Here is a 26,755-nt window from a genome sequence, read left to right on the forward strand (position 1 = left end):
GCCCAAGGGCTGATCTGGTTGAGAAATGCTGGAGAAATAACTGTGTGGTTATGAATCACGGGCTGATGTTTTTCTGCTGGGGACGGAACAGCTCCAACAGTATTGCCAAAATCATAGTTTAAAAATTACACGATGTGAGAAATTGTAAATCTCGAGTCACTCGTCTTACTGCTCCAAATTTTAGTTGATGCACTGCAGAAGAAAAGCGTTCTGCTGTTTATTACTAACATCAGCACAGTACTAATGTTGTTTCAGCCAGAACCTTCTCCATTCCACTTACATCCTCCTTGCATCGCCTCCTATCTCAGGCTTTCAATAGGGTCAGATTTACTCCAGCTGCCTTTCTTAACATACTGATAATTGACCTGAAATCCAAATGGGTTTTGGAACCGGGCACGGGGGCAGAGACTTAAGGTATCCAGAGTGCCTCTAACTCTTGCCAGAGGTAGCTCTGGAACATAGTACTGCAGAGATCGATATAGTCCCCAGTGCAGTGAGATGAGTTATGACCTATATTACTGTATGTAAAATATTGGGTAGGTTTTGTACCAGAAATGGTGACACTAAGTACAGCAGTAACTTTCAGTCATTGAGAAGGTGGTGGTTTTTTGCTTTCGTTATGTTGTTTGGGTTTTGTTTATTTTGTTTCAGTTTCTGAAAATGTGACCTTTTATGTGTTTTCTTGTATTGTTTGCTCTTCAGGAATGACTATTTAATAGGAAGTAATAAGAGCCTCTAGAGTAGAAGCATGTCTCAACTCTGCGGTTAGCCTATATCTAATGGATTGCTCTTGAAACAGAAAAAGTGGTGTATTTAATACTTAAAATTTTTCAGTTAAATAGTAAAAATTTACCTGACAAAATATGAGTGTTCTGGAGTATTTCAAAGCATTAATGTTCTGTTTAGGATCATAATTTTGGGGTTGTTTTTACAGAAAATGGAGCAAAATCCGTCTGGTGTGGTTGTCTATTCTCAGAATAGTGAACTGTTACTGTCATTTTTCTAGGGGTCACCTCTGTTTGATCTTATCAAGCAGTCAAAAGAACGAGAAGGCCAAACTGAACAGCCTGAGCCCACTTCCACTCTCAATCTGCCTCTCCAGCATAATCACACTGCAGCAGACCTGTAAGTGACATGTTACTACCACCCTTAATATTTAACTCCACTTGTATTGTTTTTCTACTTGTTAGGCTTGGTACTTAGGTTATGTTGGAGTGTTGTATTTGCTGCTGCTTATTATACATGTAAATCTAACTAAATCCAATCCTGAAATATTTTTTCCAAGCCCTATCAAACTTGTAATTGCAAACTGTTATCTTACTTGCCTAGGAATAAGTCCTTTTATCAGGTATTTAATCAATAACTTGAAGTTTTCATTCCAGATATGAGAATAGCACGTTAAAGGGGTAATTAATTTCTTCTAATGGGGGAAGAGTTCCTGCAAGTATTATTCATGTGAAATTATCCCTTTATCCTGTGATGCTAAGTGCTTAATACATGTTGAATCTCCAGCTATCTTTCTCCTGTGAGATCTCCTAAGAAGAAAGGACCTCCTCTAAGTGGTACTTCCACTTCAGATGGTCAGCCAGGTGTTACCCCTCAACCACAGAAGCCACAGAAATCTACCTCCCTCTCTCTGTTCTACAAAAAAGGTTTGTTGCTTCTGTAGGTGCTGAAACTGCGAAGTTATCTCTTGTTATTTTTCCTTTTGGGGTTTCGGAGCTCAACACCTCTTAAACGATTATAGTAAAATCTGTAATAAACACTGTGCAAACCCTTAGCTGCCTCTGGAAGGAACGTAGGATGGTGCCATGAGGTTAATGCATGCACTCTACACACTGTGAGTTCCAACTGAAAACCTATCTGCTGATTATAAGAATGGCATATGGGCTCAGGTGGAGGCTGCTTCTATCAGAGCATCCTGTTACCAGCAGTGACAATAGATAGGTGTTATGGGAAGCTTAAGAATTGGGCAATTGTGTGTGGTGCTTCCCCTGAACGTCTTCCCAAGATACAACTTTCGCCAGCTTAGGGGTTCTCCTCAGTCTTTTGCAATGTGTCTGTTTAGTGACTCTCGGTAGATTCATGTTCCAAATGCTTGTTCAGACTCTTTTGTAAGTGACCCAGACACACGTGCACAGCATTGTTTGGTGTGGACTCCTGTGTGTCCACTGCCTGTTGTATAAAGAATCTTTTCCATTTTCGTTGAGCCTGGCATCTACTACCTTCATTTGATGGCTTATGGTTTCTGTAGTGGGAAATGATGAACCTTCAGTCACTGTCCATCCTCCGTCATGTTCCTTTTGTTTTGTTTACCACTTTTATTACGATTTCAGTTTATTTTATTTCTCTGTTTTTGAAGTGTATCTGCTGGCCTATCTCCGACTGCGTACCCTGTTCTTTCGGCTCCTCTCTGACCATCCTGATCTGGAACCCTTGATCTGGACCCTGTTCCAGCACACACTGCAAAATGAGTATGAGCTTATGAGAGACAGGCACTTGGACCAGGTAACATTAACAAAAAAGTTTTGAAACTGCACAAAATGTTCTTCAGCCATTAGAAATAGTAACCTGAGTTTTTATTTCTCTACTGATCTCTCAAAGGAGAAATTAATTTAGAGTGAAGTCCAACATCAGGTGTTTTTAAGTACTGGTAGTGTCTTATTCTGGGATCTTCAAATACCATTTACAGCTATCTTCAAAATAATGAAAACATAACAAGTTTTCTAATAATTTGCATAAGAAAATACTCATTTTATTTGGGAAGACAACGTAGCTGATAAAAGTTTTGTTATTCAACCCTAAAATTGCAGCATATGAAATGAGTTTAAGAAGATATTATCAGCTCAAATTGATTGTCATACAGAACTAGAGGAAACAGTAGTTGACTTAAATCCTGGAAGTTCTTGCAAAGCTGAGTTGCATGCTGGTTCATAGAGCACAATCAGTAATTGAAAGCTCATCACTTAATTACTTGAAATGAAGAAGCTGAATTAATTTTCTGCATTTCCAGTTGTCTTGTCTTTTTTTCTTTTATAGATCATGATGTGTTGCATGTATGGCATATGCAAAGTAAAGAATGTTGATCTTAGATTTAAAATAATTGTTTCAGCGTACAAGGAGCTTCCCAACACAAATCAAGAGGTATGGAAATTTTTTAATGTTATCCCTTCATAAAAATTTTATAAACTTATTATTTATCTCTGTCTAAAACAAGATAAAACTATGCTTGAACCTACAAAAGAAAACTTCTGCTTCACTGTATCTCCATTTAGTGGAGGAGAAAACTGGCTCTAAATGTCTCTTTAAACATCTCACACAAATAGTTGTAACTCTCCTCAGAAAGCAAACTTCATTCCACGTTTTTACTTAAAGATACTAAGTAATAGTTTATGATACTATTTGGAGACTAGATGAAGGATTCAGGTTGAGAGCTAATAGGACTTTCAAATGCAACCCAAGTTCCTTTAAGAGTTTACTTGCATGGAGCGTTAAGGGAAGAGAAGCAGACAACTTTCTATTGAAAGAAGCTTTCAACAGAAATATGGTTAGATATCAAATAGAGATGTATGGTTGTATATCAAACAGGTGTGTATGTGTTAAAGTTGCAGGCTTAATTCTAACATTAAGAAATTCCTTTTTTTGTAAAGGCCTTACATTTTTCCATGAAACAGTAACTAAATTAATAAAAAACCCTCACTGAACAGTTAATTGAACTGTAGCATCCTTTAGTAGCAGAATTTCTCATAGAGTATTTGTGCATCTTGGCTAAACTCCAGCCTTTTGTCTCCAAGCTGAAAGAACTATTTTATCATCAGGACAGTAATGATTTTTTTTTTTTAGCCTTCCAAGGTGTGTGTACTAGTGACAGTTGTGTGTTTGAAAGTAAATGGAGCTTAAATATGGAAAATGTTGTTATCAACACATTCGCACTAAGGTGCTGTGCCACTTAAGTAGATGCTTCTACTGATGTTCATACATGTTTGGAAAAACAGCAGTTTAGAACAGTTCTAAGCAATAGTTACAATGGCTTGCATACACTACATATGCCATCTTAGCTCTTATCTGACACAGACTTTACCTATGTTTTTTTGAGTTTTTCATCCCTCTTTTTTAATCTGTGTATGATGATTTTCTCACCCTATGTAGACTTTCAAACGTGTTCTCATCAGGGAAGAACAGTATGACTCCATTATAGTTTTCTACAACTTAGTGTTTATGCAGAAGCTGAAAACAAACATTTTGCAGTATGCCTCCAACAGGGTAAGCTGTTGTGTTTGCAGTTCATTATTTAACAGCATAGGAATATATAGACGATAAAAGCTTCCAATTCCTTGATTATTTTTACAGCCTCCCACTCTGTCACCTATCCCGCACATTCCTCGCAGCCCTTACCAGTTTTCCAACTCTCCTCGGCGTGTCCCTGCTGGCAATAACATCTACATCTCGCCCTTGAAGAGCCCATACAAATTCTCTGATGGGTTTCAGTCACCCACAAAGATGACTCCAAGGTCTAGGTAGGTTGTTGACAGGCATTTCTTTGACTACATTACAGGTATCTGGGGCATTTTAGTGGAAGAAAATTAGAAAAGCAGAGAGCCTTGTTTGTCAGTAGTCTGTGGTTGTTACATCTTTTCTTTTTAAAAGTTGCATCCTGTATTTGACATCTTTATTCATCTTCGAGCACTTTTCTGTTTCAGTTTAGTCAGTGTGCTCAAGGATGTTTTTTGTTTGTGTTTTTTCCTCTTTTATTTAGAACAGTCGTATGCAAGCAGGGTTTGCTGACCTAGTTGTTTAAAGGTTGGCTTTGACTCTGGAACACTTCTGAAATGCAGAGCTGAGCTTTGTACACTTGTTTAATACTTTTATGGAACAAAATGGTTCAGAGTATTTAGTTGACTGAGCAGAACATTTCAAACTGTTGGTTCATTAGTTCTTAGAAAGGGAGATGACAGCATTTCAAACTGTGGGCTTTTCAAGCTAGGATCAAGTGAGCCCCATTGCACCTGGCCCACTGCGTACAAAAGTTACTGGGTATTTTGTGTTGAAGCAAACACCTAAAGGTAAAGATGAAAAGATGATTACCTGGATACCCAGCACTGAATTATCTGCCTGCTGATAAGGGATGGACTGTGGGGCCTCTGATTCTTTCAAGCCACAGTTTCTTTTCTATCTTTACGGTTGATTTGGTAATTCAGTGTTCTCTGGCCTGAATAGAAGCATTAAACTGTCTCAACGCAGTAAAGCACAGTATGGGTTTGCACTGTTAGTGCGGTGAGAGAGGAAGGGACTTCATTAATGTCCTATGCTAAGCTGTGCAAATCAATTCTATTGTTGTTAAATGTATCTTGCTCTTAAACACTTCTCTTCTTCATTTGGCAGAATTTTGGTGTCAATTGGTGAATCATTTGGGGTGAGTTTTAACATCTTTAGTGTTTGATCTTGAATGCATGTAACTTGGAGGAATGGACTGGCCTGCTGACACCTGTGGAACCGGCCAGGGAGTGGCTCTGAGTTAATGTAGTATCCTATGGAATCTGTAAGCCCAAAGATTATGAGGGTGTTCAAATATCTAGTTTCCAATAGTTCACTTTTAATGCTTTGCATTTTACTTTAGTTGCTCTGACAGAAGATAGTTCTTAAACTGCAGAGTTGTAGAACTTCTAATTTTTCTTAGTGGATAATCTGGAAAGTTTGAGTAGTTTCAGGATTTATTGGCAGCTTTTTCCCTATTTTTCTTCTGTCATTTCAGACTTCTGAAAAGTTTCAAAAAATAAACCAGATGGTGTGCAACAGTGACTACCAGCTGAAGCGCAGCGCTGAAGTAAGCGCTGCTCCTAAGCCACTGAAGAGGCTGCGCTTTGATATAGAAGGGCAAGATGAAGCAGATGGAAGGTGAGGGATTGTTCCTGGCTTTTCAATATCTTATGTATATTAGGGTCTTGGGGCCTCCATCCTAACTCCTTCCTGCCATCCTGACTTCTGTTAATTTGTGAACTTCAGTGAGTATAGTAAATGAGAGATGGTAGCTTTATACTTCTCAGTTTCATGTCAGAAGTAAGGGTTTATTCAGTGCCCATACATCCAGCATCCCAGTGTTACTGCTGAGTGCCAAATCCTGATGTTTAGTCAGTCTTTTCAAAAGCAAACCCCAGATTGTTTAGACACATGAGGTATCGGGCAACTCTTGAGTTTAGTGTGGCCAAAAAAAAAAGAGTTTGCATTTTTGTAAGAGAAGGCGCCAGCACTGACATGAACTCACCTTGAGTTAAAGTTACCTTATGAGGATAAAAAGTTACCTTTTCTTTTTTTTTCCAACTTGCTTTCTGTCTGCAGCAAACACCTACCCCAGGAGTCCAAGTTCCAACAAAAGCTTGCAGAAATGAGTGAGTATGATTTGGGTTTTTTTTTATTTTCATTAACTGCTCAGCAGTAAGTCCCTCGGATAAAAACACTGCTCAACACTGATGTCATTTTGGTAAGTTGCTTAGTGTTTTGTACTTGCTCCATTTAATCTTGAAAATGCAGATTATAAAATGGAAATCCTCAAAAGCCATTTTGAGGATGTTAAACGGCACAGCAGCATAGAAGATGCTATATTACATGGTAATAAGACACATTCTTCCTGAACACTAGAATTCTCGAAATGGAATTAAATACTGGCCAAGGCTTTCCCATTTGTTGTAGCGACAGACCCTTAGCTGAGAGCTTGCAGGTAGAAGGAAATCAGTAGTAACTGCAGCAGTGTTTAGCTGACTAGACCACCAAAAAGGCAATTACAGTAAAGGAAAATTATATGCACAGGGAAGTTGTGATTTTGTATGTTGCTTCGCTGTCCTTTGTGCTAAAATACTCAATGCTGCTCTTCTGTTACTGTGGATCAGCATTTCTCTCTGACTCTATGAGGTCACTCCTCTGTTTTTAAAATTAAACTCAAATCTAGCTCATGAAGAGCAAAACAGGCCCATCCCTGCACCTGAGCTGTATTTTCCACTCCCAAGAAGGAACACACTTGGTCTGACCTGGCATTGTTACTCTCTGGTGGAATCTGAGCTCTGTAGCTGAGCAGATTAACCCATTAAATACTCTTACCTAGCAAGTGTCTGCTCATCAAGCTGGGTATGTGCATGGCTCCAGGCGCCTCCTGTTTATTTTAGGCCAGGGGGAAATGTTTCAGTGTTTACTTGTGGCAGAGGTTAAGAAGGGGTGTTCTGTCTCGTGTCCAGTTGTGTTAGCGTGCATTACTGAGTGGGGTAAAGGGCATTTCCTGGGTTGGCTGGCTCTGTGACGTGGGCACTGCTCACCCCAGAGCATCTGCCTGGCAACAGGACAAGGTCCCTACATGATTTAGTCCATCTCCTGCCTGGAGGAGGGAAACAGAAAGGGAGGGTACAGAAGCAATGAGAACTTGAGTGAAGAGGTGGAATGAATTTAAGATGTGTGAGATTGAGCAAGAACTGCTGAAGCAACTGAGAGGCACGTGTTTATTTTCAAATGAGGGACTTGTTTTATTTAGAACAGTGTACTTCTGTTCCTTGTGTCATTACGCTTTTTTGCACCTCCAAAGTATTTCTGAAGAAAGTATTTAATCTTACTCTTTTTTTTTTTTTTTTTTTTGTTTGTTTGGTTTGGCTTTTTTTAGCATCTACTCGAACAAGAATGCAAAAGCAGAAACTGAATGATGGAAATGATACCTCAGCGAGTGAAGAAAAGTGAGATTCTTCTCAGGACCAGGGGCTGCACTGCAGGCCCTCTTAGATTGTTTCTGTTTTACAGCCTTCATTAATTGAGTTGCTTTTTTAGTTGCTTTTTATTCTGAAGTGCTAGTTGAAAGCATTTGGACTTTTTAAATTTTTATATGTTTTTCATGATACTTTTTGCCTTATGATGTAGCATATATACAATGTAAGCCACTGAATTTAATTTATATATTTTTGTGAGGATTTTAAAAACAAACTTGGAAGGTGTCTTAGTTTTCCTATTGCAACATTACTGATTTAAGCCAATTCAGTCACTTGGACTGAATTTCTGTCTGACAAGACAAGATGTTAGCTAGAATGATTTGAAATGCACTATTATTATTTTTTTTTGGTCTTAAATTTCATTTTTATATCCTCATTACTTGCAAATTTCGAAGATGAGGGGCCAGATACTGCAAAGATTTCTGTCTCTGTATGTAATTAGCACATCAAATTCCCAGTAACTTAAACTGCACAGCAGTCAAGAGACCCTGCAGAGTCAGGGCCTCACATCAGACATACAACCTGAATGCAGAGTGAACTCATTATGTAGCTGTACTACTGAAACCAGTACTTAGTGTTTGTGTAGTTTCAGAGGGCAGTTATGCTGTCCATCAGGTTGAATTTCATGGCATATGAATCCCACAGAGAAGTTACCAAGAAGCTGAAGCTTCTTCCCATATGCAAAGTACTTGATGTGCACTTTCTTCTCTTGGAAAATCTCAAAGTATTGAGATTCCCACCTGGTACATGAGACTTCAAAATTCTAATGATGTAGAATTTTCTTGATTTCTTCAGATTTTCACCTAACCATAGCCAAGCTGAACAAGCTTGAGAAGCGGGCACCAAACCTCCTTCCTGTAGCTGAAAGCTGAGCATCTCCAGTGGGGTTCCAGGTAAGAGTAGCCTGGTCTCTAAAAGTACAGGCCACCGTCTTTCATTGGCCTTGCTGCAGCATCCGCACAAAAGCCAAACTGGATGAGCCCACACTGGGAAAACCAGTCTGCCTTTTACTGAAAAGGCAGAGTTTAACAGGCAACTTGGTGTAACTAGCAAAAAATCCCCAAAACAACCCCAAAACTTTTTTCATCTTGAGTATTTGTACGTTACTGATTCAGATACCGGAATTTTTCTTGCAATGGCAGAGTGTTTGCAAAATAGGTAAGGGAAGCACATACTTGACTTCCAGTGGATTAAAATATGAGTAAATAAATGTTTTGCTTCAGAATTACCCATTTTTATGAAACCTAGCTTTTGCAGCTACCTAAATTACAAGAGTTATAGTAGAAGAGTATGCTATTCATTACACAAACTGGCATCTTTTCTGGCTAGCTTATTTAGAGATTGTTTAGCTGATCCTAGAATAGTTACAGGAATACATTTGAAAGATCAGTTCTTGTATTGAATGGAAGCTAATCTTAGAGCTACTAACAATTCTACAAGCAGCACACTGATTTGTCAATGGATTTTTAAAATAAAACTGAGTTAATTTTTTAGTCTCAATACGGCTTCAACTTCCTTCCTGAAAAATGGAACAGTGTTAAGAGTACCTTATGTTTATTTTCTCACTTTTTGCAGTTTTACAGACTATGTGTTAACATTGTGGTACACTGCTCGTAAGTTCTGTTACAGCAGCTGAAGTTCTCCCACGATCCTTTGGCTGTATTATTTCTTTACTGTGACAATGTATTTTTTTTTTTTCAAACAGACAGAAGGCTTTACATCAAATGTAAGAGAATATTTTATACAACTGATCAGTTTCTCTCCTTTCAAGATAAATAAAATAGCTTTTAAAGGATTTATAGTTTGCAGTTTTTCTTAGGTGAGAAGGTGACTTCATGTGGTAATGAAGTACAGTAATGGTATGGGCCTACAAGAAAGCTGGAGAGGGGCCTTTTACAAGGGCGTGTACAACAGAGTGACTGGGGCTTAGGATGCTAAAGATGGGGCTTTGAGCAACCTGGGCTAGTGGAAGGTGTCCCTGCCCATGGCAGGGGGGCTGGAACTAGATGATCTTTAATGTCCCTTCCAACCCAAACCATTCTGTGATCATGTGATACTATGGTGTCCTCCTGTATCAACACTTGACCATGATTCTGCAGCTGGTACAAGCAGAGATCACTCCATCTCCAGTGACTGATTTCCTCTTGGTACAGAAGTCCACATACTTACACTGTTGGGCTTGTAGTTACCTTCAGAAGTTTCTGTAAGATACTCTGGAAATCTTGTTCTCAGCAGACCTCTTGTTCTAGGGTCACTGTTGGTAATGCTTTGGACAGACACAGGCCAGCACTGTGTTCTGGGTCACTGTCATGGCCATTGCCAAGTGCCTGAGGCAGTCCTTCAGAGAAGCTGGTGTCCCATCATTTCACCACCCTGCTTTTCCTAATCCATTCTTTCACTCTCAGACGGCTCTAAATGGGCCAGGATGTCAAAACTCTGGGCTGGATGTCTGGCCACAGGCACGTCAGTCCCGCACGCTCCCCGTGTTGCTTTATTGACGTCCATCGGTGCCTGTGACTCGCGGCTCTGCTGAGCTTGCAGTGCTATTTGTAGAACCGGTGCTCAGGACACTGTGTGGAGTACAAAGTGCACTGGCTGATGTGCCAGTCCCTGCCCCTTCTACAAACACGTTTTCAGAGTCTTATTTTTAAGCAGATACATCTGCAAATGTGTGTTGAAAAGATCAGATTTGGAAATCTTACAATGTAAGATTTGGAAATTTTACAAGAATGCCTTTTTTATAGCAAGACCTTGTGGTGTGCAGAATGGCCTAGAATATTGAAATGGTATTCCAGGAAAAAAAGAAAATGAGGATTCAGAGCAGAGGAATTTGATAGGAATTGTGACAGGTGTTTTAAGTAACAGTAAGGCAATGGTAAGGATTGCGCTGCTCGTCAAGCTCTTCCTCTCACTGCTATGGAGAAATGTGTATTTGTGGCGATCAGTCTCTGCCTGAGCCATGTACGTAAAATGTGTGAGGTGAATTGGCTTGGCCAGTGCAGCCACCTTGAGTGGACTGAGCTGATTCTGAGCCTCTTCAGTTGCCATTATACATCTTGATCTCCTCATGCTGTCATCCATTTCCAAATGCTGTTTGTTCTTACATGTCACAGGAACTTATTTCCCTGCATTTGACTTGCATGTGAAGAACTTTGTGCTCACTCACTAGCACTTTAGTGCTAGTCCAGAGAGGCTGTAGTAAATAGCAAGTTCCTCACAGGAACTGGAGCAGACATAGGGAGTGTGTAAATTGTGTGTTTTCAAGTACAGGAGTGGCTGCAGGAAGACACCTGTGTCAGATGTGAAATGGCTGCGAGACACTGGTGCAAAGTACAAGTTGAAATACTTTAATGTGTAACAGAGAAGATAGATAGTCATAATGTAAATTTCTTCAGAAACCATTATTGGTGTTTTGAAGACAGTGTTATTACTCACTGTCACCAGGCCCTTAATTTCTTGGAAAGGTGGAAACACACTTATGCAAATACTCCAGCCTTTTTTTGCAGACTCAGTTTTCATTCTGCTTCAAATGCTTTATCCGGTGGCAGTTATTTCCGAGGAACACAAATATTTATCTATCTGTTTTGTTTCTTTTTCTCCCCACTACTACATGGTCAACTCATGTTACAAGCATCAGACTTTCACCACTTACTGAAAAGGAAAGAATCCTACTCATACTTTTTTTAAATATTATGGCATTTTTATTAATGGTCTATTAAAACCAGACAAGTTTATAAAGAAACAAAAAATCAAAACATATTTCTGCATTATTAGGCGGTAGCCACTGAGTCCTGTCTGTGTGGGGTAAAGACATGCTTTGGAAAGCCCATGGCAATTGTTTGGATCATGTAAACCCAGCAGCTCACACAGCTATTGGGCACTGTAACAAAACTCTAGAGGAGGGTACTGGCTGATGATGCAGTGCTGGCTCTTGGATTCAGTAACTCAAGAGAACCATTAAATGACCCTATCAATGCCTGTAATTTCTTTTTATTTTAAATTCCATTTGATTCTGGAAGTTACCCACCTGGTTCCCTTTCTGCAAAGTGGAACATCCCCCATCTTCAAACCTCAGATACAATGTCTGTGGTGTCCTAAACCAGGACCATACTTACATATTTAAATACTTCGTTACATATTTAACCTGCAAGATCCACAAACATGGGTTTCTTGCAGACCATCTCACAATTGTAAAATGCAGCCCTAATTTCTTCTACCAAGGACCCACGGTTTGGTTTCAAGCACATTTATATACACACATCCACATTTAACCACCTAAGCCAGGATGGTTTTTTTAAACATTGACCTTTAAGTGCCAAGAAAAGTGCATGCAATGAAAGACTGAAAATGCTAATAAACAAACATCCCTATCAATGTAATGCTGTCACACCCAGGCCAGATGGTACACACTGCATGAATAAAAGCCAACACTGACCCACTGCGTCTTTAGGATCACCCTCATTCAGTCCAGAGCTGCTTCTACTCAAAATTACAGGCTTTGTCAATTACTCTGAAATTGCAGTGAGGTTTTAATGTGTACAAGTAGGTTGGAAATTGTGAGTAGGAAGGAAATACATCGAAAAAAAACCAGTGTCACTATTGGTTATATTAAGCCAAAACCACCTCGCTAAGAAAGCATGCAGTTTGGAGTACGGTAGTTGTTGAACTAGTGGTTTTGAACTTGAGCCAGCTTGAGAGTGGCCTTGGCTCCCCTCTGCTATCACTCCATGGAGCCGTGTACCTATGGAGCTACTGAGCAGAGAATGTTTTTAATCAGACCTCAAGTTAAAATCAACTATTTCACAGTTGCAGGTTTGGTTCTTTAAGTAAACCAACAGAAACCTGTGGAGACACCTTTTGTAGTACATATGTTGGGAAGGCCAGAGTGAGGGCAAGGCCTCTGCAAGGGGCATGGGTGCCCAGCTTGTTCCATTTCCTGGTGAGGCTGACTGAGTATCAGTGCAATGCCAGTACAAGCTGGTACCTGCAGGTTGGGCTCCGGCCATCCCCCCTCTTTCTGTGTGCTCCTACAGCTGAGAAGATGCTGGCAGGTGAATCTGGCAGTTCTTGAGCCCAGGACTGAAAGGGGCAGACTTCACTTCAGCCATCCTTGGCCTAACCAAAACACCTGGAATTGCCCAGTCTTGGCTTAGGTAGAATTGCCTTGTGCCTATGCTTTGGTAGGACTAGTGCTGGGCTGTAGCATATAAGGTTTGCAGCAAAATTGTGCCCTGCCATGGTACTGTTCTATTGTCTGTGGGCCTGAGTCATGTGCTTTTCAGCACCACTTTATCAAAAGCTGATCTCTGGGGAAGCTGTGGTTTTGATGAAACTGCATTATGTACTGGGAAGTTTTTGACCAGTTCTGTTTGAATACAAAATACTGACACAGCTGTGAAGCACGGACTGGTGCTGCTGGAGGAAGTTGTACTAATCACTGAGGGGGTGGCAAACACCCTTGTTACCAGGAGATGATCCAATATATTCCTAGTGAAAAGTCTGAGGTAAAAGTCTCAAACACAAGTAATTTTTTACCACAGCATTTTCAAAAATAATTTGCTTGTGGCCCCCTTCCGAAGTAAATTCTGCTGTCTGGGTGCCTCACCCTTCCACTCACACCCACAGGGATTCATGTGAAGAGAAGCACTACTCACTACTTCTTGTCTGAGGATGTGCTTCGCCTTCTCCTCCTCAAGGAACATGATTGTTTGAGAAAAGATCCTCCCATATAACAAAGAACAGTTATTTCGACTTTAGAAATTAGGAAATGAGGCTGCAATCATTCAAGGGAATTAGGTTCTTAAAAACCACATTTAAGTTTTAGAAAAAGTCATCAAATGATGCTGTGGCCCAGCAATGATCTGATGGAATGTCACAAGACTAAGTATGTTAATGTACTGAGTCTGGTCATCCAGCTTCTTACCTTCTCCATTTGTAAAATACCTCAAAAGGCTCTTAAAGCCATTTTGTCCAGTCAAAATATAAGAGAAATAATTTCTTGGGGTCAATTCACAGTTACCAAGTAGAAAAATTCAAGTAAATGCTTCATGAGCTCAGTGTCTTCTGTAACGGGGCAAACCTCCCTCTGCGCAACACTGGGTGGGGGGTTCATATTAACTCACTTTAGTCAGTTAGAAGTTAAGCATCTGCCTTAGTCATCCAGTCCCCTCGATGAGCAGTGCTGAAAGAGGCAAGTCCATGGAGCAGCTCCTCTTGCCTAGAACAGGCCTGTAAGGTAAGTGGTGTGGTACCTCCCAGCACAGACCAAAGGACAACCTGAACCAATATATTTAGACAATGTGTCCTTATTGCCGTGTGGAAAATAATGTTTCACTGTTACGATTTAATTGTAAGACCCATTTTATCACTTCAAAACTCTCTTTTTCCCCATTTTTCTTAAGGTGGTCTACCTGGGGATAGATAGTAAGACAGGAATAAACAAACCTCAGGTGGAACTTCCCTTTCCTTGACATTTTGTTTGGGTTTCTTTTGGCAATAAGCAAACAGATGGTCTTCTCAGTACCAAAACACACAGGACAATAATTAATGTCCAGCCAAATATTGTGGATACTTCCTGGCCCACTAGGGTGCCAGGGAACATACTTAGTGTAATGGAAAGGAAGATGTCTCATTCTGTCTGTAACAATGGACATAAGCGCCAGGAACTCAAAACTTGTAATGTCCAGCTGAAGCTCTTCATAGCTTATGTATTTACACTCCAAATACATACCAAATGAGACACATCCTCCTACCAATCAGAAAGCCTCTTATCCTAAACAGTTTATATTACTTCATCATACTTTCAGAAAAACAAGTTTCTATCTGTCTTCACTCTAAGATAAACTAGGCAAGCAGCAGCCCACTATGACATATTAACATAGTTTGGTGATAAAAATATACTATGACAGTTTTAGCAGCAAACAGGTCAGTGCCCAAACGCAAGTTGTTTAAAGAAAACCAGAGAAACTCAGACGATGACAGCTTAGTTTGCTTGACTGTAAGTGGGAAAGGGTAGTTAGTTACAGCATGACATCTTTGTTAAATTCTGACTGTTGGCAGTGAACTCTCACCACACACCTATACTGTAGCCACCTTTACAAAACCTTTATGTTAGTGGACTTTTACACATTTCCTAAGCTGATGGACACTGACTCTTTCTTTCCAAATCTTCGCACCTTCTGACCATGGATCCAAAAGAGATGTATTTCCAGGAGGGAAGAGGACATGCTCCTCAGCTTGGTGGCAGTCAGACCTCAGTTTCGGAATGCTCCCACTCTGCTTGCTTTGCTAATGAAGTTTTTCAGGAGGTCGTGGTCCATTTCAGCAAAGCCTTGAGTTTGTGTAACAACAGTTAAATGGTTTATGCAAAATCTGAAGCAAAATTCTTCCAAGTCCTAGGAAAAATATTGCAGTAATTTGTAATATGAACGACTGGGAGTAAAATTATTTTATTTTTTTGTTTTAAATCTGTCATTTAATTATCAGAGACTACCCAGATTGTTCCCATGACCAAGCCCTTTTCTGATCAGTTTGACTGGATCATAAATGATAGGATGAAATTTGTTCATACAAACTATTCAATAGCCCCGCTCCAAGAAAACAGGACCAGCCACCTAAATTGACCCTAGAACTCCATCACATTTACTGAGCTCATTAGAAAACTTATTAGTAAGTAAAACCATCAACTTTCCCCACATACAACTACTAGAGCATCAGTGGCTCCTTCCTTCTCCTCCCTGCACTGAATTCAGTAGCTGTCCTGTGAAAAACAGCAGATACCCTAGTCTTGCTGAAAGTAAAAGGAAAATAATGTGTAACATTTGATGATGCTTACTAAACACAAGCAGGATGTTAGGATACAAGCGTCTTTCTGGGTGAACCCAGCAGCTGAGTCCCCCTACCTAGGAACTGGGATTCCTAGATGGCAAAAATGGTTCTGTCTTGTCCTGGTCTTGCCACAACAGGATGTTCAGATATGCAGCACAGAACAGGTACAAGCCATTAAGCCAGATAGATAACCATGATTTCACACAGTAAATTTTGCCCACTCAGACTCCTCACAACAGTGGCAGTCCTTTCCATGCGCTGGGTCAATCCCCGTTAGCTGGTTCCTATGCAACAACTTGCTGTTGAAGGAAAATTAATTGCTTTCTGCAGCCAGCAGCAAGGCAAATCTAAATTGGAAGTATGATCTTTGACCTACAAATTCTTCAAGGGTTACAGCAAAATGAGGTCTCTTAATCCATGCCAGTTTTATTCTGTGTTAACTACACAGACATTGCAGCCAGGGATTAACAGTAGAAAGACAGCAGAAAACCCGTCTACTTCCCTTTAAAACTTTTTCCTTAGGTTGTTTCAAGTCTATTGCTCCTGTCAAGGTGTAACTAAACCTTTAACAGAGACCAAGCAGCACAAAATAATCCTTCAAACAGAAATACGGTAGCAACAATGCACAGAAGTAAATTGTATCTCTCCTCAAAAAGAACTGGAAAAGCAAGAAAGGGAAGGCAAGTAGAAGAAGAAATCAAAACCATAGAAGAAACAACAACAAAGTGTAGAATATCAAAGACATTGCTTAAGTTTCAGCAGGTCCCTGAAATGCTACTGCCAGACCTGAGGCTTTACAGTCAATGTGTGAACTTCTACACTAAATGAAAATAACACCAGCTGCCTTTTCTGGTGCTGATCTATGAAGAAGACTATAGACATCAGAATCCTGGTCACTAATTTTGCAGTTTCAAGCAATACTGGGATTTAATTCTGTTATATAAAAGATGCTTAAAAGTTTCTACAGTGCTATATTAGAAATACGCTTTAAAATAACTTGTAGTGTTCACATTTAATGACTAATTAATTCTATCTTTCCAAACTTCAAAAATATATTAGGCCACTTTCATTACCCTTCTTTGGGCAGTTTTTTACTGAAGTGCTGATACACTGCATATAGTTCTCAAACCAGTTTTTACTATATTAATGTAGTACCACTGTAAGATCTCAGCTTACTTAGACAGACTATCCCGTGTCTTTGATAAAGAAGTCTTTGCTGCACTTCTCTGAAGCAGTTCTACTGCAGGTCTCTCTGAGCTGTGGCTGTAGGGAGGAGGGCAACAAAGCACTCCTGAGTTTGGCACATATTGCATCCAGGGCAGGGGAACCAATTCATCATTTGATGATTGTGTTAAAACGTTACATGTTTTGAAATACTACTAGGTGTACAGAACAAAACACTGAATCATAGAAGGAAGGGGAGGGTAACATTTAGTCATCTAGCCAATCCCTTTTATTGTGTTTCAGCCATTTTAAACCCCAGTACTTTGTCCAGGCTAGTTTTATTACTTCGCAGTACATCTAAATGTATCTTTTAACAACTTTACATGACACAGGTCAACTAAAGGTACTTCTGCTTTGAAGATACTGAAAACTATTGAAAAGCTTGTAAGAGAAGAAACTCTAGAGTAAACTTTGAATGAAAACTGCTGTTAGGAGGCTCCAGTCGCTGGGTCTTCCCTTCCTGTCCAGTTGTCCTTTATATGCTTCTACCACCACAACACACTGAAAGTACAATTCCTCTTTGCCTCACCTGTTCATGCCTTCCTGATACCTTGGTTACACAAATGTCTTGTAACCAGCAGCTGACTATCTTATTATTTACTAAACTTTAGGAAACTCTCTGACTTCCAGACTCCTGTTTGCAACTCCTACACAAATTTCTCTCACCTAGTACGCTGCCTCCACGCTGACTACTGCAACGTTTTAAACTCAGTTTTTGCTTCAGTCCCTTCTTTCTACTTGCTTCTTGTACCTGGAACAAGTTTATCAAGCCATTGTATTATACTTTTAGCCTTTCCTCTTTTAAAACTTTACCCTAGTAAAGCCAGGCAAAAGCTAAAAAAACTAAGTATATTTAAAAAACATTGTTACTAGCTGCAATTTTTGGCTCTTCTAATAGGTGATCTTCTCTTTGTAAGGCAGGAGAAATCCCGAACAGAAAGATGAGGACTTCTCAACTACAATGCTCAGTTATAATAACTGTTACTAAGTCTAAAATACATATGCAGACTTCTTGAACAATAAAATCCACCATACCATTATATCCACAATCAGCACAACACTAAGAAGTTGAGAAATGGAAAACAACTTTGAAAGCATTTGTCCGTTTACAAAAACAGTGCTTGCAGTAATGCTGATAACAGGTTGAGTGTTAGTGAAACATTCCAGAGCCAAGGACAGACCAGATGACAGGATACAGGGAGAAGAATAACAATAGGTAATTTGTTGAATGTCAGCATGATTCATTGTAAACAACACAGCAAAAGTGGATTTTTTTATTTATATAAGCACAAGTGTAAATAGGGAAAGGCTTTACAAGTAAATTCTCCCACTGCCTGTAAAAGGTGGTATCAGAATGACTGTACCAGACACCGGCAGACAAAATGATTTGGTGGAGAACTCAGGAAGTGAACAGGCAATGCAAAATCCAAAGGTGAAGAAGTAAACAGCAGTGAGAAATTTGCATGCCATGCCATGCCATGCCATGATGACGAGGCAGGAAGCACATTAAGAATCCTGACTCACAAGCGCAAGCCAAAAGGCCAGGAAGAAAACACTAGTAGCTCCATTTTTTTTAATAGCTTACAAAGAGGGAAACAAACATCTGGGAAGCCAGAAAGGGCAATTGCAGTAATTGTGCCTCATCAGTGAAATGCTAGTAGTTTCATTTCTCAGAAAACAACTGTTTGCCTGAAGAGAAGTTCTACTTACCTGAGCTTCGTATTTGACAGCGGCAGAAAGAAGAGCAATGGCATTCTCTTCACAAATGCCTTGTTTGATTGTTTGCTGGCAAAGCTTTTTCAATCTGTTTTCTCTATACAGTGTTGCCAAATCTAGCAGTCCTGTGAAAATTCATACAGCTTTAACTATCCTGGTGCAAAACATACTAATTTCTTTTCAAAGTAGTTGATTACCCTGTTGTTATAGGCTGAATTAATCAAAGACTTATTCTACTTTTTCCCCCTAGATGAAGTGTTCATTTTTAAAGGTCCTCAACAGACATATCAAAAAGGATCTTTTTATTACTCTGTAAGTGTTCTGTCATCTTGTTCACTGTGCTGTATCTCACTGTAGGTATCAATAAGTGACCTACAGGGAACAGCTCCCTCTTCATTCATGATCAAATCACCGCACTTACTCAAACAGAAAAGTTTTAGGGCGGCATTAGTGCCTTTTTAAGTAAAAAAAGTTCTTAATATGAGAAACAACGAGTTCCTTTTGAACATTTTGCATTTTTGATCTCACTGCATACCCACCATGCATTCTCCTTGGACATGTTTCCTGCTACTGCGTCCCTTCTTCCTGACATCTGACAAGTCAAGATTTAATTACTAATAAAACTGAAATTAACAAGCCCTGCTTTCCTCATCCTGTTATGACACACAAGTTGAACTTTTCAGAAACAGTAACCTAGGGTTATTTCCATTTATGGTAAATACCTATTGCATCTTCAGGAGGGAGCCTAATGTTGTCTGTATACAGGTATTCCAGGAAGGCTCGGTAAACAGGATAAGAAAATTCACTCATTTCTATAATTTCATCGTCATTATTCAGTATGGAACGAAAATGTTCACACCTACAAAACATGAACAAAGATTGTACACTGTAGACAGTTAAGCTTGAAACATGAGCTGCAGCGAGAAGTTAGTAAAAAAAAGTAAATCAGTTACAACAGACTAAATAGACAGCTATAAACTGCAGGTACACGATTTCTTAGTTTGAGCATGTTAATTTCTTTAACCCTTAGAAGGCTTATAAGCTTTATAAATACATAATTTAGAATATTCCTTTATTTCTGTTATTAATATTTTATGGTAGGCTCCATTTCTACTTCCAATATCTTTAAGAGTGGTCCATGTGGTTTTGATATCATTTTCTTAAATACGTTATACATTAACTATGGATTTTATTACCTGACTCATAACAGATAGAGTTCGCAATTAATTTAGACAATTCTAACATTTTAAGCTGCTTTCTCCAACATCACCTGATGAGGAGGGAAATTATTAATATTCTAGATAACATTTATTCCAGTGTCAGAGTCCATACACAATTTAGTATTAGATTTAATCATTATACTCAAGGATTAAAACATTTAAAATGAAGACACTCTCACCCAGATCTTTCATCACCTTTTTCTTCTAAGCCTGAATACTTTTTGACAGTCAAGATGATAGAAACAAGGAAAAAGCCTTGCCTTTGACAGCTGTACGCTGCAACTTACAGCTCACAGACCTTACCACTCCCCAAGAAAACTTGTTTTCAACATTTTGCCAATGTAAATGAACATCATCACCTTAGTTAAATTTTCCTACAAGAGCCACAGCTTAATTGGACTCTTTTGTACTACACTACTTACTTTTGAACTCTCCTGAATCAGAATGTGCTTTTCTTTTACTAAAACTTTAATGTAAAAGGTAGGTTGGTTTCCTTTTAACATCTCTGGGACAAGTCTACATTGGAAAGACAGCATTACTTAAATACAAAGGAAAAGAAATTCTTTAACTCTCACTTAATTTAAGTTCTTCACATTTGATTTTACCTTTTTTTAAATAACTTTTTTCCTCAGTATTACATTTTTTAATAAAATAGATAAACCTCAAGTCAAATTCATAAAAAATGAAAAACTCATTATCTAGCTTCTGCCACATCTTTTCCCACATTGTGGCATTGGAAGAGGCAGACCAAACCCCACTGCTTTGTCTCCCAGAGCCTCATGTTAAGTAGTGGTGGCCATGCTATCCATCCAGCTGTGGAACAGACCTTGGGAATGGTCTGTTGTCCCAGTGGTACCACACGAAAGAAGAAAGTCAGAGAGAAGGTGGTGCCATTGCTCCCGCAAAAATAAATGAGTAAATAAATAAAAATCAGTTGGTACTTATCCTTCAGCCTGCAAAACACCTTGCAGCGACTCATCCTTTGGAGTGTCTCTCTCCCTCTATCTCTCAGCAGAGACAGACCAGACACCTCATTTTGGCTGGTTAAATGCAGAGTAGACAAATCCCACCCAAATACTCAAACGTATCTGTTTCTGCAGGCATAAGTTGCTTGCCCTGCCCCTCACTGAGCTGGGTGTTGCCCAGCCATTTCACCACCACAGCAAGGTAATAACCACCAACAATATGATCTAGTTCAACAGCAGGCAGAGAACAAGATGGAAAGATGTTTTTGTGAGTAGCAAACAAAAGGCTGGATAATGAAAAGGAACTTTTACCAGCACTGCATTCATTACAATGCTCTGGAACAGGCTGAATGCTGCAAAATAGCATTTTAAATACATTATCCTCAGATCCAGTTGCATCTTGAGACTATAAGGCATAAAGAAATATTAATTCTGCAGACTGTGCCTTCATATTATTTTGCTAATGCCATACATTTGAATCCATTTCACAATTAGACTCACATTTTCTTCACACAATGCCATAAAATGTGAGAAAAGTAGAGCAGACAAAAAGAAACAAGGAGAAGTTACATGTAGTCTGATTATCAGGAAAAAGAACCTCAGAAACACTTTGGAGATAGATACACAAGATTTGAAGTAGTGTCTGACACATGGCACTGCAATCAAAAACAGTGGACTATAGGCATGAGCGTAATGTACAAGCAATGAAACCAGTACAGGGAAGAAACCAGTAATACACGTAATTGCAGTAGTAAGAGGAGAGCAGAAAAGAGAGGAAAAAAAAGCTGTAAAAACAAAAAAATAAGCCAGCTTAAAATTCAAATTCACTGATAAAACAAGCAGGATAAGAGATCCGATAATCTGATATTCTGATTTGATATCAGGATAAGATATCTGATAAAAGGATAATCTGAAGTGCATCTACAGAAGTTGCTGAAACAACTGAAGGGTCCTGTGGAAGAAAGGAATGACAAGAATAAACACAAAACTCTCAAATCATCCCAGTGGAGGAACCTAAGCATATGAAGGAGAAAAAACTGATTCAAACTACTGGGAAGGCAGCAGTAAGAAGTGAGCCTTTCCCTCAGCAGAAAAAGGTTGTTAGAAATCAGGGTCAAGGCCATTTAGGTAGCACAAAGGAGGACACATGTCAGACAGAGGGAAGTGATGAAAAGGCTGGTAGTAAGCAGCATGTTTAGAAATTCCAAGCAGCAAAGGAAATGAGGAATAGGGAGTAACAGTGAAAGAATAGCAGGTGAATTAAGTAAAGAATTTTGAGCAGTAGTTACTTAGCACAGTGGACTATACTATCCAGTTTAGTTTATATTTAACTATAGAGTTTGTGCCTTACCTAATTTTGAGAAGAACTTTATGAACATGAATGTATTTTCCATCCACTAGAAACTTCAGGTCTGCAGTTTCAGGGTTGTCAAATTCCTTCTTTAGTGACTGGGCTACTGTTAGATGATCATCAGGCTCTAGAATAAAAAGGGGGATTAATAGTAAGTCGTAAGTAATACAAATATCTCTCATGACAACGTCCTGGGTATCTGTCAGCAATTAACAATCTTGATAAATACAACATCTCTGCAAGGCTAGTAATAAAACCCAGCAGACTAGGTGTTCAGTGTGAACCCTCAGAAAAGCAAATAAAGGGTAGCTTTCCTCAAGCCTTACTATATCTCTACTAAAAAGAGAAAAGTGCAGCTCCTTTAAGTCATCTATATAAGACCAGAAAAAGAAAATAAACAGAGTTTCAGAAGTTTAATGCTGCATCTGATAGCAAATGCTATCAGTCATCGCTGGGTAAATTATTCCAAATGAAAAATGATAGTTATTCTAAGATACCTAAAAGGACACCTGCCCAGTACAATATCCCCAATGGTAAATACCAACAGTTACAAGTCTGTTCAAAAAGTGTTTTCCCTAGATGAAGGGTGTTAGAAGTACTCCACTTGAATGTCTGCATATTCCTGTTTGTGTCAAAGATAAGTATTTCCCACTGTGCACGACACCTGCATTGTAAAGTTACCAGTCAGCCTTGAAGAGCCATCTGTTGTCTGCATACATATTTTGATTTCCTGTTTCCATCATATTTGGTAGCCTCAGAGAACTATTTTCTTCTACAGTATTAAAAAATGAACCACTCTCCCAAACCTCGTTCTTAAGCCAGAAAACATTTTTGCCTTCTTACCATACAAATACACATTACTGATTTATTTGTGGGTCAGTAATAAGTTGTTCCCTACAGAAAATTACATAAATGCTAGGTCCTGTAACCTACCAAGCTAGAAGAACAGTCTTCTGCTGGAAATGGAAAAATTAACACTTGGATACCATTAACCTTTGTTAAGCACAATTATTTTTCATTTCATTTAAAGGATGTCACTTATGTTCAGGTATACCCAAATTTGGGCAATAATTATCAAAGTGCTTGGGGTTACAGGTAAAAGGATTAGGGGGGGAATGCAATGTGATGATAACAAAAAATCCTTCTGATACAGTAATACTCTAAAATACTTTGTTAGTTCTTGTTTTGTACAGTGTGCTTTTTTTTCTTCAGAACTCTGCTATCTGAATAAGTAACAATTGTAACAACCAACGCAAAGCTGAAGCTCTTCTTCAAAGCCAACTGACAAGTCAGTTGTCCACCGATACACATCTCCAGGTGACCACTTCTAAGGCCAGCAGAAGTAAACTGAACATAGTGGAGTTCAGTTAGGACATTCTTAGAGGCAAAACAGGTGCTTTTATTTGTCACAGCAGCAAAGGGGGAACCAAAGGAAGTAAATGAAAAGGGAATTCACACTGACAAGGCACGAAGCCAAGAAAGCTCCTTAGTAGTTGGTGCTAAGAATTGTATTAGAAACATTAGAACTGCCATAAACAAGGAATGAATGGGTGTGGAAGTACCAGAATACAACATATGGAGAAGGGCTGGAAGCATGGTAGATGTCCATAGCACCTACTTCAGCAGATGTTAAGATCCTAGGATGCAGCTGCCTGATGATTCTCAGCACATGTAGATCCAGAAACAAACAACAGTGAGTCAGTCCTGACAACTTGCCAAGGTGGGAGACGATGAAGAGACTACTCACCCTCAGCTCCTAAAGCGTGCAAAAAGGTATATCCAAAACCAGCACAGTTATCCAACAAAAGAATCAAGGACACATGATGAGGGCCTGATACCCAGCATCCTTTACCCTGTGTCATCGCAAGGAACCCTGCTCTGATCACCTGAATACACGTTTTAGTGCTGGGATGCTGGACAGACCATTTGGCACATACGAGAATGTGGGTTTGAAAGTGCAGCTGAAATTAGTTTTGTTTAAAAATAAAACAATCTTTTCCTCCTCTAAGATTTTACTTTGTGCTTTGCTACAATGTTGCCATAATGTTGCAACATTATTTCCAGAGGGACCAAGAATTCAAGGTCAAAACCCCCAAAATATAAGGAGCTGCTACAATCAAAAATTACTCGCAAGGTGTGAAAGAGAGCAAGGAGGCCCGGTGTACTGTTCACAGTGAAAGATGTGTTGGGAAATAGCTATGGATATAGTCTTAACCACATTGCATTAGAGAGAGTGAATATCTCTGAGTATTAAACTGCAAATTTTGGCAAAGCACTTTCCTGAGAACAGTATTCTCCATTTAATACTTGAGTCTCTCAAAGCTGAAATATGAGTACTATTAACAGAATCTCCTTTCCTTGGCATTCAGAAAGCACCAAGGGAGCAAAGAGTGTTTTACAATTGTCAGACAAAAGTATACAGCAACACAGCAGCTATTGTATAAGCAGTACAGAAGTTGAAAGGAAGCATGATGGACTCAGTACAGCTCAAATTACAAATTAACAAGTTGCTGCATTCTAGCTTTTAGCTCAAGCTCCCAGATGACACCTACAAGACAGCCCAAGAGTCTCATCTTTGATTAGGTCACTTAAGCCAGTTACTTTATTAGCATCCAATATGGAATTGCATTTGTAGCTGAAGAATGAGGTCTCTTTTAGACAGTGCTATATACTTAACTCTTCCCAGTCAAAGCAAGACAGACCTTAATGTTGGTCAAATATCTGAGATCCAGCAACTTGTCTTTTCAGAAGTCCACATCATGATCACTTGTGATGAGATTCTTAAGTGCCTGTGGCCAATTCTGAACATTAGTATTTGGCTCCCTCAATTAACTTAAGGGCATCAAAGAAAGCTTAAGGATTCATAAACATTCTGCATGGCTCCCTCAAGTCTCCAAGTTGAAACTCGGCTTCTCCACCCGTGGCCATTTTACAGTAACATTCAGTGGTTACACACAAAACACCCCCTCCCCAACCCCAAAGCATTTACCCACAGAAATAAAACATAACAATGAAGCAGACAAACACCTAGCACTGCCATCAGGCTTTCATAGTTTTTACAATTCCATATTACCACTCACACATACGTAATATATGATTATTCTTATGCTTCCAGTATAAATTTTTGCAAGAAACTAAATTCAAGCTTCAACTACATGCAACTGCTTTATGCACTAATGATTGTATTTAGAAGATGTTGAAATGAGAAATAGTTAAGCTCACCTACTGATAGAAGACGCCACATAACGGCTGGGGTAGCAAAGCAAGCAAACACATCATCAGTGCAGGCAAAGTGTGTGAGGTGGGGAAGGATCACGGACTGCCCACGGCACTGGCCCCACATGTACACTTGGCCACTCTGGGTCTTGGCAGCCGATGTGTGAGCAGAGTGGCAGGCTGCAATCTCTATAACTCTGAATTTACAAGCAAACAAAGAAAAAAGGCAAGTCATTCTCTTAAGAACAAAATGCAGTGAAGAAGCTCACTACCTCCTGTCTTTGTCTGCTGCAAAATGTATTTGCAAGCATGCATGCACTTCCATTTGCAAGAATGTTTTCCAGCTGTACATAGCAAAATTAAAAGGGCTACTATCAGTGTTTTCCCAAATAGCGTGCACTGAGAAAGTGAGACAGCATCTTGGGAGTGAGGAGACACTGTTGCAGCAGAGCAGCATCATCTGCCGCAGCACATGCTCTACTGACCCCCTCAGCTCCCTCAGACAAAGCTATGATGAGTTTCAAGTCTCTAAATGTCATCAGTGGTGCTGGGCAGTGAAGTGAGTGGCTGCATTACGCTGCAGAGAAGGGGTACTTGGAGAAGATGAAGAAAACGAAGAGGCATTTAAAAAAACCCCAGGTATCTGCATTTTGGCTATAATTGAAAATTGACGAAAAACTTTTTCCTGCTTGCTTATTGCTAACAGTTACAAAACAACAATTTAAACATACTTTAATTAAAATACTGAAGTGTTGTTACTCATACAATTATCATTACTTAACGGACTTTCATTTTGAAAATTAAAAAGTAGAACCAAACAGCACTTAAAGCTGTTTCTAAGTGTATTTTAGCTATGTTAGGCTATCTCGCTAATCCTAATACTGATTTAGGATTTCATAACTCCCACAGTGGATTACACAATCCACTGTTTTGCAGTCTGAACTACTGCTTGTTGACTTGTTTTCCCAGCTGCCTGGGGCTGGGAAATGACTTGTTTAAAGTTGTATGTACAAATCTTGCAGGCTTTAGTGAGGTAATATCCGCACTGACACCAGGAATGCATATTCTGGCCAGCAGAAGGGAAAGGCAGCATACAATACCTTTCAATACATGCAAGTATTGAAAAGTGGTAACATTTTAACTGCAGATGAAGTGTCTAGAAAAAAATCAGTTACAGTTTAAGCAAAAACACAAACACATGAAAAAATACGTTCAAAACACACATAAAGAAAAGTTCAAAACCAGGCCACGCTTCATCACCAGAGAGGAGTTGCTTCTTCCTTACAATAACTGATCCAAGTTTAAGAGGGACATCTGACTTTTCTTATTATTCACAACATGAGGCCAAAATCAAGACCTCAGTAGTAAGGAATAGGTTCAAATTTCTCACCACACATATACATGGCTTTACATCAGCAATAGAAATAACTGCCCCACTACCCATCAAGGACTTAGAGGAAAATATTTAAATTATAGAATCATAGAATCATAGAA

At 39.3% G+C, this 26,755-nt stretch overlaps 2 protein-coding genes across 2 annotated transcripts in view; one reads left to right on the forward strand and one right to left on the reverse strand.

The window, feature by feature from the left end:
* The window catches only part of RB1 (retinoblastoma 1), a gene marked incomplete at its 5' end in the record, with an annotated part of 62,741 nt that extends 54,707 nt beyond the window's left edge, over positions 1 to 8,034 (forward strand). The window contains 10 exons of the mRNA XM_010009869.1: positions 1,007 to 1,125; positions 1,513 to 1,652; positions 2,363 to 2,508; positions 3,040 to 3,144; positions 4,150 to 4,263; positions 4,351 to 4,517; positions 5,383 to 5,413; positions 5,753 to 5,895; positions 6,337 to 6,386; positions 7,643 to 8,034. Coding sequence (XP_010008171.1) covers positions 1,007 to 1,125; positions 1,513 to 1,652; positions 2,363 to 2,508; positions 3,040 to 3,144; positions 4,150 to 4,263; positions 4,351 to 4,517; positions 5,383 to 5,413; positions 5,753 to 5,895; positions 6,337 to 6,386; positions 7,643 to 7,716 — 1,089 coding nt within the window. The remainder of the gene's footprint in view (positions 1 to 1,006; positions 1,126 to 1,512; positions 1,653 to 2,362; positions 2,509 to 3,039; positions 3,145 to 4,149; positions 4,264 to 4,350; positions 4,518 to 5,382; positions 5,414 to 5,752; positions 5,896 to 6,336; positions 6,387 to 7,642) is intronic.
* A 6,939-nt stretch (positions 8,035 to 14,973) lies between these two features.
* Positions 14,974 to 25,455, reverse strand: LOC104402085 (RCC1 and BTB domain-containing protein 2-like). The gene is made up of 5 exons (XM_010009868.1): positions 25,268 to 25,455; positions 22,046 to 22,172; positions 19,232 to 19,368; positions 18,504 to 18,634; positions 14,974 to 15,136 (listed from the first exon to the last, which is right to left on the reverse strand). The coding sequence occupies exons 1-5, from the start codon at positions 25,386 to 25,388 to the stop codon at positions 14,996 to 14,998; spliced, it is 657 nt and encodes a 218-aa protein (XP_010008170.1). The 5' UTR covers positions 25,389 to 25,455; the 3' UTR covers positions 14,974 to 14,995.
* Positions 25,456 to 26,755: the final 1,300 nt, after the last annotated feature.

This window comes from Nestor notabilis, unplaced genomic scaffold, assembly GCF_000696875.1.
Source record: "Nestor notabilis isolate BGI_N333 unplaced genomic scaffold, ASM69687v1 scaffold5992, whole genome shotgun sequence".
Taxonomy (NCBI): domain Eukaryota; kingdom Metazoa; phylum Chordata; class Aves; order Psittaciformes; family Psittacidae; genus Nestor; species Nestor notabilis.